At 64.3% G+C, this 15,691-nt stretch overlaps 1 protein-coding gene across 1 annotated transcript in view; it reads left to right on the top strand.

Moving 5' to 3' along the window:
* The window catches only part of LOC117644149 (collagen alpha-1(XVIII) chain), a 73,831-nt gene that overhangs the window by 10,793 nt on the left and 47,347 nt on the right, over positions 1 to 15,691 (top strand). The window contains exon 4 of the mRNA XM_034383414.1: positions 5,065 to 5,067. Coding sequence (XP_034239305.1) covers positions 5,065 to 5,067 — 3 coding nt within the window. The remainder of the gene's footprint in view (positions 1 to 5,064; positions 5,068 to 15,691) is intronic.

The following is a 15,691-nucleotide window of genomic DNA, read 5'->3' as shown; positions in this document are numbered from 1 at the left end:
TCTGTCTCCCTCGCACTCATGGGTCGCGCCGTGTCGGTGCGAGAGAGACAGAGAATCCGTGTGCAGCGCGGCGTGTGTGGTCCGCCGAGTAAGGCGAGGGAAGGGCGTTGCGAATCCTAGCCGCGGCGCGCCTCCTCGTCGGCACGTGTCTTGCGCGTCCGCCTGCAGTGCAGCAGTGTCGGTGCACCGTGAGTTGCAGCGGCGACTCCCTCCGCGGAATATGAATCGCATCGCGGAAACAAAAGGCCATTCGCTTTCGGCGCCATTCTGTTGCATTCTGTTGCATTCTGTTCCATCCCTCTCCTTCCTGTGCTAATGGCTTGCGCTTGTCATCCTTTGGCGTCGCGTGCCGGGAATGCATTGTCTTTTTGTTCGAACGAATTGATGGCGTCCATTTTTATTTGTTTTCATCCGCGCGTCTCTTCACCACCACCATGCACAGCGTCCGGCACTGTGGCAGGGTGGCGAAACCGGTAAACTAATGTTGATTAGCCTGGTGAATCGGGACGCGGACCTCGCGGCGGTGTCGTGTTTACTTAATGAACTCCGGGGCAGCGCGGTGATAGATTAAATAATAGTTTGGCGAATGGCCGTTGTAGCGAGGTGCCATCTAGCTGATTGTCGCGGCCCGGGATGCCCCTGGTGGCCCGCCGGTAGGCCCTAGGCCGCCCTGGGCCGCCCCGGGCCCGGCCGAACTAATACTCCCTCGGTCAGGACGCATTTGCTGATTGGCGGGGGGAGGGGGAGCCAGGTGTAGCCTTCCGGTGGAGCGGGCCGACTTTAGCCCGGGGAGGGGGTGACTTTAGATTCAACAGAGGAATCTGTGGCGGGTGACTCGCGCGGCTTGCCTCCGCGGGGACGGCCCTGGCCCCGGGCTAGCAGAGCAGGGAAGGACACGGCGCCGCCGGCTGTAGAGGAGAAGGACCTACAGCGCAGGAGCTTTTTACCCTCGCCTAAAACGGCGGTGGTTGGCTGTTGGATTGCCCAATAACGCCAAAGTCGCCAATTCGTCGCCCTTCTATTATGGAGCGCAAAGAAGGACGCCCCTGGAAAGGGGGAGGGGGAGTGGAACCGTCCCTCTGAAAACAGGAAATTTGCATCCGTCTGTGGCCTTTCGATTGCCCGTCATTCTGGCCATTACGATTGCAGATGCCCCGGCGAGGTAATGCGAGGTTAAGTGGGGGAAGTCCGTCGTCCGAGAGAGACAGAGGGCGACCTTTATTGGCGCCGCCGCCGGGAAAAGAATGTCCCATTTCGAAAAATGATTTCGGCGTCGCCAAAGCCAGGGTGCGAATTCCACGGAGTGTCGCGCAGCATAATGCTGCCGTCGTGCTGTCTGCAGGGGGAGGGGGCGAGGGCGAGGGCGAAGGGCTTGGCGGCGAAGCGTGGCCGGAACGGGCTAGGCGCCCAGCCTGCGCTGCCGCCGCCTCGCCGCCGGTCCCGGCCTGGCCGCGGCAGCCGCGGCCCGCGCGGGGCGTGGGGCACAGTGTACAGTATCCCGGGGCCGCGGCGCCGCGGTGGCTCCATGGTGCCCCGGCCTGCCTCGGGTGCTAATCCTTGCCACGCCTCGGCGGCCTCGGCTCGCCGGCCGGGCATTTACATCCCTGATTAATAATCCAATTAATTACCAGCGCGAAAAGGTTAGGCAGGGTTAGGGCGGCCGGGGCGGCACGGCGCGCACATTCTTTGTTTGGACTGTACCGGCCCGTGCACGGCCGCATGCCTAGGCCTATGGCCGGGCCGGGCCGGGCCGGGCTAGGGGCTCAATCTTGTTAGGGTGCCCCCGCGCTCACGCCGCCACGCCGCCACCACACGGAAAACAACTTGACAAATTGCGGGGTGCGCGCCGTCGCCGCCGCGGAGGGAGCACCGGCGCGAAGGACTCCTCGACGGGGAGGTCCTGCCGCCCCGCGGGTCGTAATGGCTCGCCGAGACCCTGGCCGCCACACTGGCCGGCCGGCCTGGCGCGAGGACTCGCGGTCATTGGAGTCCACGCTGAGTTATGAAACGGGACACGCAAAGCGACGCGGAGCGACGCCAAGCGCACGGGCGCGGCGGAGCGAGATGACGTCACGACGCGCAGGGACCCGGAGGGAACGCGGCGAACGCGGCACCACGATGACGGGTACGAATGGAGGGGCGGGGCGTCGTCGCGGTGGTGCAGCGGCCAAACAAACACCGCGTGTGTCTCTGCCTCCCCCCCCCCCTCCCGGCCGCGGCGGTAATACGGAGGAGGAAATTACATCCTAGGCCATAACGCGGCGCTACGCGGAGCCATGTGCGTAGCGTGGCGTGGCCTAGCCAACGGCACAGCCAACGGCAAAGCCAAAGGCCGACAGTCGTTTCGTCGCTCTGTCTCTGTCACACTCGCGGCGCGACCCGAAGGTCCCGAAGGTTCCGAAGCGGAGCGACTGAGACGGAGCGCCGAAACGCCGCTCTTCGGAATCGCTCGGCAGGAAGGGAAGGGCCGCGCGCTTTACGGTGTGGCAACGCGTCCAAATAGAAACGCGTAGCCGTCTCGAGACGACGCAGACGACGCACTCGGAATTCGGTTTTTGCATTCCCCGGGGAGGGGCGTCCTTCAACCACGGCAGGCGTGGAATTACCTCCGCGTGAATAACGGACGACCCCCGCCCGGGCGAAGGCCTGGCCGAGGCTGCAGGGCAGTGCAGGGCCGGCGGGAGGGTACCGAACCGATCCCACTCGACGGAAGAAAGGGTTGCTTGCCGAGCTTGGCGTCGAGAGCGAAAGTAGCGGTGGAGCGGCGGCGTCCCGGGCCGTTGTTCGAGTGTGTCGCACCGCGTGGGGCATGGCATGGCATGGCACGGCACGGTGAGGTCAGGGGCCGCAGTTAGTTCCCCCCCCTCTTTCCCCTTTTCCAGCCCGTCGGAAATTGAGCCGCGTCTGAGTGCGGCCAAGTTGGTTGTCTTATTTACCTCCGATTGAACCCCCGCCGGGCAGGCAGGGCAGGCAGCCCTGGCAGCCCCGCAGTGCCGGACAGTCCTAGACGGCGAGCGGCCCGCCCGGCCGATAGGAGGTGGGGCCCTTTGGTTTGATTAGAAAAGAAAAGTTTTGTTCGGCTGCGGTCGGCCGCGGCCCGGGCCCGTCCAGTCGGCCTCCCCATCCCCGTGTGTACGGGCTCACGGCCGTACGGGGGGCGGCCTCTGTACTTCGAGAAGCTTGCAAAGCTTGCAAAGCTTTCAAAGCCCTCCCGGCTCGCAGCCGGATGCTGGCTTGGCGTTCCCGGAGTCATGAACCCGTTCAAGTTTTTCAATAAATTGGGGCAACTTGCTTTGCGACAAGTGCGGCCCGTCCCTGCTGCGCCGTGGCTGCGTCGGCTTCCGTGTCGTCTGGCCGCGATCGGGTCTCTAATTGTCTCTGTTCGTTGTTGGGGGTGTTCGGGGCGTCGGACAAGAGGAACAAGGACCGCACCACTGTAAAGCATCGAAGCACCGCCAAGCCACAACCGCCACCTCCGCAAGCAGCAGCAGCGAGCAGCGAGGGGTCGCTGTTTGCCCAGTGGCGTGGCGGGGCACCGCGTGGGGCACATGCTTCACTGTGTCGCCAGCCCCGCCAGCCCCGCCAGCCCCGCACGGCCTACAAGCCCCTCACCAGGCGCGCCAATGTTTAAACATTTGCTTGCGCGCTTCCCCCGGCAACCCACCCACGCCAGCACGCCACCCTCAGGGCCTGCTTCGCCTGCTGGCCGGCGGAGGGCTGCCGGCGTCTCCTCGTGGCTCTTGGCGTCGCTGGGCGTCGCTCGGCGTCGCTCGGCGTGCAGTCCCAGTCCGCAGCGACGCGACGCGCTCGCCCGGAGAGAGGGGCAGAGAGTGAGGGAGAGAGAGGAAGAGAAATGCTCAGCCGGGCAACAGGCCGGCGAAGACGCCGTTTTAGATTCGCCTGGCATATCTTCGGCCCAAGAGCATTTTTGTGCCAAGAGCAAGTCTTCGTCTCAAACCGGGCCGGTCTAGGCGAAACCCTAGCCAGAAAAAAAATGGACCGTCGCAATAAAACGGGGCAGAAAGAGATTGCGGCGTCCTGACGGGGGCGCTAGGCCGCAGACCAAGACAGAGCAAGTTATTTCAAGCAGCGCGGCAATGTTTGCTTTGTCGAGTCAAACACCAAAACGGCGAGCGGCGCGCTTCGCGTGGCGTTTCGACTTCCGCGAACGCGAACGCCCCCGAGTCTGGGAAGCCAAATGCGCGGCCGCGGACGGAGAAGCCGATGAGTCGCGCGACCCCTCTGTCTCTCTCGCACTCACGGGGCGTCCCGCGGAGGTGCGAGAGAGACAGAGCGACGAATCGGGTGGCTGCCCCCCGGGACTCGCGGTGCGTGTGGACCCAAGGAGCAAAGCAGGCAAAGCAGTGTGCTCAGTATGCGCAGGTGCGCGTCGCGTCCGTAGAGCGTCCCGCGGCCGTCTGCCTCGATTCCACTTACAGTGCCGTAGCGCGAGAGAAACTGCGGCGGCCCGTATTGAAATGGGCGCGGTGCGTGCGCTGTGCGCGACTCTATGGGGAGCCCCGGTGAACGCGCACGACCAGTGGAGGTGACTCGACCGGTCGCTCGAAGGACACCGCGACCAGAAAATCTCGAGCAGCTCGAAAATGTCATGACGCACCGTCTCTCCAGTGTGTCAGACTCTACGCAGATCTGAGCCACTCTACGCCCTCCCTCATGCCCACCCAAGGGCGCGTCGTTCGGTGGGTGATCGCGGGATTTGGCCTAACTGCTTTCCGACTACCCGATCGCGCTCCGCACGGCTCCTCTGCTCGTGCAGGCGCAGGCGCACTCTCTTTGATGGGGCCGCGGCGGCCCCGCGACGTGGCTTGCAAGAGAATCGGACCGGGATGTTTTTCGGTGGTTTTGCGGAAGTGGATTCCAACTATCATGCCGAGAACAGGCTTGGTACACACTACGGACGAACAAAATGATGTATAATTTTTGCGAGGCGTTATAATGAAGCGCGGTGACTCTAGATAAGTACAGTGACTCTAGATGGTGCTGCATCCGTACCAGACGAACAAATCGCATAATGTCGTCTCTCTCTGTCTCTGTCTGTTGCAGGCGGTAAGTAGGGGCCCATCTGGTTGTGTCGGTATGCAGCGACCAGGTGCGTCCGTGTGTGCGTCCGCGTGAGTGTGTGTGTGTGTGTGTGTGTGTGCGTGTCCTGTTGTGCCAGACTAGTCTACGCGGCGCGGCGAGAGCTTCCCAAACAAGCCATGACGGGCGGATCTCGGCGCCCTGCAGTGCCGTGCCGTGCCGACGCGGGCAAGCGCCGCTACGTCCTCCGGCATGACGGGGTGCTCCGCGTGCACCTGCTCGACGGCGTGCTCGAGGTTTTCAAAACGCCCGGGAAGGACTTCCTCTACGCCTCCGCCGACGCGGCCGACGGCATGCTGAAACTGCGTGCCGCGCGTCCCAGGGTTGTCCCAGGGCTGTCCCAGGGGAGGCGAAGGAAGACGTCAGCTTGAGGGCATGTGGTGATTCCGGGGGGCTTTCCCTTATCGGCCCGCCGCCTCTCTGTCTTTCTCTCGCCCGCTCTCGCCCCAGGCGTGCCACAGTGGGCCAGAAGACCGGCGGAGACGGCCAAAACTCTAGACCCATTTCGAGCTCCAGAGTCGCTAAATGGGACTCGAACCGAACATGTGACCCCACCAATGGATTCCTCGTCCGGAGAGCAATCCATTGGTGGGGTCACACGCTCGATCCGAGTCCAATTTGGCGACTCTGGAGCTCAAAAGGCGTCTAGACTTTTGGCCGCCTCCACCGGTCTTCTGGCCCACTGTTCGTGCCTAGACGTGCCGCCACATGACAGCCGCGGCTCGCGACCAGGACGGCGAGGCAGCCCCGTCGCGGCCGCGCACCGCCCCCTCTTTTAATATGACTTCGGCCCGATTAGGACAGGACGTGCACCGCACCGCTTGCTGGAAGTTGGGGGCGGCGTCACGCACCGCGGGCAGCGGGGGCAGTTCGGAGATGGCAGGCCGAGATGCTCCTCCCCGTGCGTAGGGATTACGGCCCACGGATCCCGAACGGGGAACGGGAAACGGGACTGGACTTCGCTTTGGGCGTACTTCGTGTATTTCCGGCCGGGACTCTTTCTCTCTAGCCGCACTGCGGGGCCGACCCCAGGAGAAAATTCGCGGTAAAAACGAGTTTTTCGAGTTCTTTACAGTGTACTTCGCGTACGCCATAGCACCCTTCACGCGCGGCCCCCGTTGTCACTGCTTATGCTGCCGTGGGCTTTTGTTCGGCGCGGCAGCCACTTAGCGAGCGATACGCGGAACGAGCAAACTAAGTGCAGGCGGGGCGGCGCGGCGCAGTGATTGTAATAATCGTTCCGACCGGTGGGCTGTTGCTCCGCCGCCGTGGCGCGCCGTGCCGCGAGCTCCCCGCCGAGCCGAGCCCCTCGATAAAGACTTTGGCCGTCTCGGCCTCCTCCTCGCGCAATTATTATCCCGCGTCGCGATGCTCGGCAGCGCTCCGGGGAAGGGGGAGGGGGTCGCGCCGTCTCTCTCGCACTCTCGCGGCGTCGCGTGCAGGCGCGACAGAGAGCGAGGAATCGGTCTTCCTCCGCTGCGGCGATTCGCCGTCATTCGGTGCAGGACTCGGCCGTTACCGTACAAATGGCGCATCACGGCGCCTGATGGGGTTACAGTGTGCACGCCGTCCAGGGCGCGGCGCGGGACTTGACTCGCGGTCCCCGCTTCCGGCCGCCCGTTCTGGCGGAGAATGGCTTCGCGTTTGCCGCGCCCTTCGCTGCAGGTCCCTTGGTCAAAGCCCAGCACCCAGCCCAGCGCCAAGCCCAGCCAACCGCGTCACCTTCCGTCAGTGACCCGTCCGGAAGGGTCAGTGACGGGACGGCCCGGCACGGCCCACACCGAGGGCCGCGGAGGGCGGCCTGGGCGAAGCGGTGCTGAAGCCCACTGACTGCTTGACTTGGCTAAGTCCGGCCGCCTGCACTGCCTGCACTGCCTGCAGTGGCCCCCGCCGCCCCCGCCGCCCCCGCGGCCCCCGCGGCCCTTGAGCCGCGATGGACGCCCTGCCGGCCCTGCCGGCCCTGCAGCCTGCTGAATATGGAGCGAGCGGTTTTAAGCGCCGAGTGGGCAGCAGGCAGCAGTCGCCCGTCGATGGAGGCGTCGCTGGATTGGCAGAAAAAAGGGGGCGGGGGCCAGGTAGACGCCGAGAGGGGCCTAAGTGCACGAGATTGTTTCCGCAGCGCGGCGGAGCGGCGGGGTCGCGAAAAAATCTGGTTCCTTGCGGCCTGCCGGAGCCGCTACGCCGCCACAGTGTCGCGGCCGGGCTGCCCCGCGGCCCAGGTTTAGGGCGAGGGTGGCGGCCGTGGCGGCCCCAGGCCGTCGTATAGTGTGGGGGAAAGGTTTTGAAAACGGCCCGGAATATGGATGGGCCATGGGGCGGCTCAATGAGTACGGCATTAAAGTTGGACGAGGCGGGAGTGGCCGAGCCGGGCCGAGCCGGGCCCAGCCCAGCCCACCCGGGAGGCTGGATTCCGGAAGAAGAAGAATGGACCGCGGGGAGGGAGAGTTTTTAGCAGCGTAGCGGCGTGGCCTGTTGGGGCGCAACGCAACGCAACGCGGTGTGGTGAAGCGGGCCGCCGAGGCCTGCAGCCCGAGAGTGGGGAGGGAGTGTCAAGGCTGTCTAAAGGACGTGTGAAAATTCAGCAAGGATTACGATAACGCTCCAACCAAAGTTAATGCTGAGGCTGCCGGGTGTTGGACTCGGTAGTGGGACTCGGCTGATCGGACCCTTAAGCAACTCTGTCACGAGTGAGACAGCTATCGCGTTTGCGCGGCGTTTGCCCTATGGCGTGGGAGCACATCCCCTTGACACCGGCAGGCCGGGCGCAGTCCTCCCCCTTCTGGTTTTGTGTTACTTTCCTGTAATCAGCTTTTACTTTGCGCGTCCGCCGCGCCCGCCGCGCCCTCCCCCTGTTCTCCCAATGAGTCGCCGGGGACCGATGGGCGCCATGCATCACGCGCACCTAATTAGGCGATATTTACATCCCCCCTCCACTGCCCCACCTGCTCCCGAGGCGGCCCGCAACTTTTTTTTTCCCCTCCACGAAGCTTTTCCTTCCTGCTTCTCTTCTTCCTCGGCGCTACCCCTCGCGCCCCGTCGATACTCCCCGCGGCGCGTGCCGCGTGTTCTCCGAGTTACAGTGTCGTGCCCGTCCTGGCCGCGTGCTTCACCTTTGACGGCCTCCGCCACGCCACTGGCCCCACCCTGACTTCTTTTCCGCTTTCCTGCTTCGCCCTGGCGATCCCTCCCGAAAGCTTTGCGAGCGCGCCCCGCCGGCCCGGTCATTAATTAAAGTTAACAACAACAACAAGAGTAGCATCACGCTTCAGCCCCCACCTGATGGCGCGAGTAAGGCGTCTGAGAATGGCGCGGCCTGTCGGGCCGATGGATCCGAGAGGCAGGAGATTGGCCGGGGCGAGAGGGGAGGGGAGGGGGAAGTGAAATGAAAAATCACGAGAACGGAGTGAAAGGTTGATTAGGGGAAGGCGTCCGAGTCAGCGCGCCGGGCCGGGCGCGCCCCTGGCTGCTCTGGCCCTGGCCCCGGGGATGCTGAGGGTGGCGGGGCGGGGCGGGGCGGGGCGGGGTGAGGGTTGCATGCAGGGACGCTTCGCCACGCCACGCCACGGGCATCGCCAGGAAGTCTTTACTCAAACATAATCCAAGTCGTTATAAATTATTCATGGCAAGCAAGGGGCAGCCGATCCACCCCGGTGCGAGGCGCGGGGCGGGGCGTCGTGGTGGGGGTGTCTGTTGACGGTGCAACCACCCCCGGGCAGCGCGAGTACCTTGATTCTCTCCCCTCCCCTCCCCTCTCCCCGGCCACGTGTTGGAATGGGTTGTAACACTGTCGCCGAGTGCTGCTCGCTGCACGCCTCTTACGGCCTGCACGAGACGCGGCACGTTGCTGCAGTGCAGTGGGCCTGCAGTGGGCCTGCGCGCCGCATCCTGGGCCTGGGACGGACCGTCAGGCCGTCAGCCAGTGGAGCCTGACGGGCGACTCCGCCGCCCGCACTTCTCGCTCTGTCTCTCTCGCACTCGTGGGGTGCGTCGCGTGGGTGCGAGAGAGACAGATTGCCGACGCCCCCACGCCCTGCTCGCCGTCACACTCGGCGGGCACACCGTGAGTGACGGCGTCATCCTCGCGCGCCGGGCCAGTTATCCTTTCGGAAATATTGTGGGGGAGGGGGGGGAGAGGGCTGGGAATGTCCCCCCTCCACAGGTCGCGGGCATGTTCGCCTCATAAACTGGTGTCGTGTGATCGGCCAGGCGCGGCCGCCCTGTCTCTCTCGCACTCACGGGGCGCGAGAGAGGCACAGCGACGGACCACCAGGGCGGCGCGGCCACGGCGCGGCCATGCGTGAGAAGCGAAGCGAAGGGCGAGCAGATGCCGAATGTCTGGGCTTGGCCTGGGCCTCCTTGATGTCGCCACTTGGCGGCGTGACGGCGCGCGGCCCCAAACGCTTTACGAGGGACTCGGTGGCCGTGGCCGTGGCCGTGGCCATGCGCGGGGCGGCGCGGGGCGGGGCGGGCTGCATTCCGGGCGCCAAGAAGAGCGACGCCGTCGCTACCCCGCGCGGCGGTGTTGTCCGCGAGATGGCTGATTTTCTCGCGCGCGCGGAGTATCGCCGCAGCGGTACCGGCCCCTCTGCGCTAAGTGCTGTAGGTGTTGTGCTTGCCGTGCCGGGCCTGGGGCGGTCTGGAAGTTGGCCTGGGCCTTCGCGTAGCCCAGCAGCGTGCCGAGTCCGCGCGGCGCTACCGAAACACCGAAAGCAGTGGTCAGGCGGAGGCGGAGGCGAGGAGGGTAGGCGGGTCGTGTGGAGAGCGGGGTTGGCCTTCGCGCTCCCCGCCGAGCCGCGCCGAGCCGAGCCGCGCTACGGGTAAGATAGGAGGAGTTGGAATGGTAGTTGCCACCGCCTTGCCTCCCAGCCTTAATTACAAAAGTGCGGAGCGCGGCGAGCATTCGAACCGGAAGCAGCCTTGATAAGCCGGGGCAAGCCAGCCGGGCAAGGTACTGGCGAGGGCGCCATGTTCGAAGTGGAGAACGCCCCGCGACGTGCAGTCCTCATCTGCAATGTTCGGTGGATGTTTCCCCCTTCCATCCCCGCCGGTTCGAGGTTCGACTCGACGTGTGTGTATTGTGCCGCCGGCGGCGCGGCCTTCGGTGTTGTCGCGTTCGTGGATGTCCAGCGACCGCGCCAGATTGACCCACGGGGAGAGGGGAGGGGCGGCGCCCGGTAACACATGTTCGGGGCGTGTCGTACGTCGCGCTGGAAGTGGTGGAAGTGTGGGCGGCGCGGGGCGGGGCGGGGCGGGCGGAAGTGCCCCGCGGGGAGGCCGCCGAGGCCGGCAATGTGAAGGGGTGCCAACGTGGCTGTAGATAAGCGCCTAGACTGCGGCTCATTACCAGGGCCGCCCCAGGGCTGCCAACCTGCCAACCCCCGAACGTCGAACGACTGCCTCTCCATTGGCGCCTGCGAAGCGGGGGGTAGGCAACACTGCACCACCGCGGCGGTCGGCGGGCCGGCCCACCCTCCGTCTGGCAGGCTGATGCCGAGAGTCGCTAGCGTCGCTCTGTCTCTCTCGCACCCGCGGACGCCCCGTATGGGTGCGAGAGACAGAGCGACGGAAATGACTCTCGGAACCAGTCTGCTGGTCCCGGGTACTTTGGCGCGGTCGTCGCCCTCGTGCCGAACGGCGTCCATGACGGCGTCCATGACGGCGTCCATGACGGCGTCCATGACGGCGTCCATGACGGCGTCCATGACGGCGTCCATGACGGCGTCCATGACGGCGTCCATGACGGCGTCCGCGTCCCACCGGGAGAGTCCGCCAGACGTCAAAGAACAGCGAGTCCGAGCAGAGCGGCCGGCACGCACCCCAACAAGGCCAACAAGGCCAACAAGGCGGACGCGGGGGATGCTGGCGACAAACAAGTCGGACACAAGGCAGCCGTGCCGTGTCGCCGTGTTTGTGGTGCAAGACGGCAAACTTTGAGCCACGCTCTGGGCGGGGCGGGGCGGGGCGGGGCGGGGCGGCCAGCACAATCAGTCCTCCCGGCCGGCCAGACGGCTCGGCTTATTAAGGCGCTGTGTGTCTTCCAAACAGGTTGTCCGGCAAACTCTCCAATCACACCGCCCTTCCCTTCCCTTCCCTTCCCGCGCCGCCACCGCCATTGCTGTTTGCAATGCTTCGCCCCGACAAACCGTGCCACCGATTTGTCCCGAGTGCTTCTTCTTTCGCGGGGCCGCGGCCCACGCGGACTGGTTCCGAAGAGTGGCCGTCGCTGTCGCACTCTCGGCGCGCCCCGCCGGGGTGCGAGTGAGACACTGCCCCGCGGGGCGCGCGACGGCCTGCCCTTGGGCCTTGGGCCTTGGGCCCTTGGCCCCGCCCCGCTGGGACTCTCATTTGTCTCGCGACGCGTTCAGTTCCATTCCTCTGAGTGTTCCTCCCCGATCGCGAGGCGCTCCAGCCCTCGTTCTCCAGCCTCCAGCCTCCAGCCCGGCAGCCGTGTTAATGGAAGCGCCGGAGATGAAGGCGAAGGCGAGCTGCCAAACTTTGCCGGACTGTGTCGGACGGGGCGCCGGCTGCTGCACCGCCTCGAGGCCAAGTGAAACGAAGCGAAACCAAGTGAAATCCCATCCAGGTGCGCCAATCGGACAACTCGCGCTGCTGTCGGCAAGGCGGCCGATGCCCGCTGATGCCCGGCAGCGGGCTAATGGCCCGACGGGGTGCTTCACCGGGCTCCGCCAGGCTTCGCGGAGGCCCCAGGCTGCCGCCTTGCCGCCGCCCCGCGACTGTAAAACGCGCCGGCTTCCGGAGTTGCTGGGAATAGCCCGGCGAGCCACCCCGGCCCGGCCCGGCCCGGCCCGGCTCAGGAGCCGTGAGCGTGAGCCTAGCGGCCCTGCTGGTGTCGGAGTGGTCACACAGTGTAACGCGGTGTACGCCCGGGTCGTTTGAGGCGGTTTAATTTCCGCGCGCATCGCCTCAGTGGGGGGGGGGCCTCTGGTTGAGCCGGAGAAGAGTCTCTGTTCCGACCTCCCGCCGCGTGAAAGCGCAGACTGATTCCGAGAGTCTCGCTCTGTCTCTCGCGCACCTTACGGACGCCCCATGAGTGCGAGAGAGACAGAGCGACAAAAACGGCTCTCGGCTGTCGAGTGCCGGGAGTGCGGGAGACAGCAGGCAGAACGCTCCACGCGGCCCGAAGGGTCGGTAGAACCGCGGCACCGCGACGCGCAGGACATGCATTAGACAGGAGCAGGCTGAGCGATGGGTCGTGTCGCGGCGGCACCACCGCGCCACGCGCCGCGCGCCTCCGTCGAAGCCAGAAGGCAGGACTCGTTCCCACACCTCCCACCGCCATCAGGAGTCTTAAATGTCTGAAAAACGTGGTTTCGGCGGACTAGGCACTGCGTCCGATCCGGCAAGGCAGCAAATTATACTCCCTAAACGGGTGGGCGGTGGTCTTTGGACCTTCCTTCAGCATGCCTTTGTTGAAGTACGATTCCTCGCCATTCAATTTTCAGAGTGGGTGCAATCTAGCCGCAAAGTTGATCAAAACGCCATAAAATGTCTAAACATCGTGTGCTTATCAAGACCACTCAGTCCTTCGCGACGCGAGGTTGACGGAGACACCGCAGCCGCGTGCGCTCGCGCCGGCTCAGCATGCCTCCGAAAGGTTAAACGTATTCAGTGCCAGGCCGTGCCGATTGATCGTCCATTTACCGCACTTTACTGCCGCGCCACTGCCGCGCCACTGCTGCACCGAGCGAGTCGTCGTGTCGGCGCTCTGTCTCTCTCGCACCCCGACGGGACGCCCCTCGAGTGCGACAGAGACAGAGCGCGGTGCTCCTGGAGGGCGCTGGCTGCGCGCTGGTTCAAGTTGTTGCGCCCCCGAGGCCGAGGGGCCGTGGGCCGTGGGGCCTTGGGCGAGGCTAGGGCTACCGTTAATTGCAGCCTACGCTGTAAAACGGGCCTCCACGCCGCCATCCGGTTGATGGACAATCACTGCGTTACGGCCGGCCCGGCGCGGCCCGTGTGAGGCCACGCCACGCCCGAAACCTGGCGGATTTATAATTTCCCAAAAAGTGAACGCCTTGCGTCAGCCACAGTGTGGTGTCGTTTTGCCCGGCGTCTGTGAGACGCGCCGCACCACGCCGCGCGTCTGCAGAGGCATGCCCCGCGACTTTGCCACTTTTCCTCTTTTCCCGGCGCCTTCATTTGTCTTGTTATTCCTGGAGGCCGTTGACGTCGGCGTCGGCGGTGGAGGCACGGCAGCCCTCTGCATACTGACAACGTGCTCACCACCGTGCGACAGTGACGTAGTGGAACGCAGTGGACCCGGTGCCTGCGCGGGGCACGCAGCGGCGCGGACGCGCCAGATAGGACAGTGTCTGCTTTTCTTTGCAGTTTTATTTTTTTGGAAAGCAATTATTTTGGAAACAAGGCACCGATCGAACTTCACACTCACACTATGAGACCAGCACATTTTGCATGTAGCATCCCAAGCTTTAAGGCATACTTTAATTTTTAAAAAAGTTTTTTTTTTTTTTTTTTTGCTTTTTGAGGAATGGTTTTTAGACGTTTGCCGACGCGGCTGAGTGGCGCGGCCCCTTCCTGCTTCGCTTGCTCCTCGTCTCGCCCCCTCCGCATGTAAAACGCGTGTATCTGCCCGCCGACTCGTCTCGACTTGACGCCAATCTATTTCGGAGGCGTCGCGCCGTGCTTGCCGAGCGAGTCCGAAGAGTCTCTCCGTCGCTCTGTCTCTCTCGCACCCCCGCGAAACGCCCCGCGAGTGCGACGGAGACGACGCGTCGAAACGACTCCGGCCTCGCCGTGCCCCGAACGGCACCGCCCGCCGGGCGAGCCGCCGGGCGAGCCGCCGGGCACTCGCAGACTCGGGGCTCATGTCGAGTTGCCCCTTTCCAGATGAGAAGGGTTCGATGCAATGCCCAGGCAACGCCAAAAGAGAGGAAAAGGGACGGTTATCCTCTCTCTTTCTGCCGCCCCAGACAAAGGGAGTGCAACGACAACAACAGAGAGACCCACACAAAACACACGCGCTGTTTGTTTTTCTGTCTCTCTCTCTAATTGTACCTTTCCCAACTGCTGATCACGCTGGGGAAGGAAACGGTCGCGTACACTGCAGCCTCTTTTTCGCCCGCTGGCTTTGCGGCGTGCGCGCCCTCTGTGCGTCGTCCGGCAGAATTCCTAAAAGCCGGCCCGGCCGAATTGAATGGAATTGGATTAGCGCGCCAAAAATCGGAGGATGTTGCGCCGTCCGTGCGCCGCCCCAGGGAGAAAGAGAGAGGGAGAGAGCCGCGAGATGCGAGCTGGATGGCTTGATTGATTGCGAGGTAAGCAGGTCGGGCGGCGAGGCGCGGCGAGGCGCGGCGGCGCCGAGGCATGCCGGTGTTATTTCGCCTCTCCGGGGACGAGGCGGTGCTGGGCCGAGCGGCACCGACGGCCTGGCCATGACTGTGACACCGACGCACAGTGGACCAGAACACCGGTGGAGGCGGTCGAAAATCACGGACGCGCTTTGAGCTCCAGAGTCGCTAAATGGAACTCGAAACGAACATGTGACCCCACCAATGGATTGCTCTCCGAACGAGGGATCCATTGGTGGGGTCACACGCTCGGTTCGAGTCCTGTTTAGCGACTCTGGAGCTCAAAACGCGGCTTGAGTTTTGTCCGCCTCCGCCGGTCTTCTGGCCCACTGTGCGACACTGTGAATCTCCCACGTGCCGTGTTGCCGCTGCACCCGGCGTCCGGGCCGGCAGGCCCTTACTCAGGTTTCATTTCCTATCAAGCATCAAAGAAAAAGTAGTCCTGGCGGAACAGTCCCGTGTGTGACCGTTACCGGCGCTAGTCAGAACTTCTTTGTTTTGTTGTTGTTTTTTTGTGGCGGTCTAAGTGGGGAGGTGTGTCTCGGCGGCGGCAGGACACGCCGCGCGATTGGGCAACGGCAGCGGCAGGTTATCGATAGCCATCTCGCTGCCGCTCGCCATCGAGATCTCGAATCGTCGACTCGTCGGCGCGAGGTGATGTCACCGCACCGGAACCAACCGGAACCCGGACCGGCCGGCCGGCCGCAGTCTCGTCTTTATTTATTTACTCCTTTGCCGGCCGGGCGGTCCTGGCCGTCCCGGCGGTCCTTGTCGGATTAGGATTATCACTCGGGCTGCCGGGCGATTAGGCGATTAGGTGCCATTTCTATACGCCATAAATCCGGGGCTAATCGGCGCAGCACCGCGACGTGAATTGGCCGCGCGGAACGGACGCGCCGCGTCTCAACAACCTGTCTCTCTCTGTCGCGTTGTGTTGTGGCACCGCGTGGCACTGTGCGGCCATCCTTCTCCCTCTAATCGGGTCTTTGATTTGGCCGCGTGCACGGCGCGCGGCGGCGCGGGGGAGGCGTGTTGACTCTGGCAAGATTACTGCGGCCGTGATGTGTGTGTGTGTGTGTGTGTGTGTGTGTCGCGTGCTCGTGTGTGTGTTTAACTCTTCATCGCTGCATCCCGAACGCCCTGAGTCCCTCGGGGCACGGCACGCCAGGTTGTAAGTGTGTGTGGGCGTGTGTGTGTGTATGTGTGTGTGCGCGCGCCCGCGCCGGTCAATGTGGGCGTGTGAGTGGAGAGAGAGAGACACACAG

This window comes from Thrips palmi, unplaced genomic scaffold (genome assembly GCF_012932325.1).
Source record: "Thrips palmi isolate BJ-2018 unplaced genomic scaffold, TpBJ-2018v1 HiC_scaffold_1, whole genome shotgun sequence".
NCBI lineage: Eukaryota > Metazoa > Arthropoda > Insecta > Thysanoptera > Thripidae > Thrips > Thrips palmi.
This window is presented reverse-complemented; position numbering and strand designations above follow the sequence as displayed.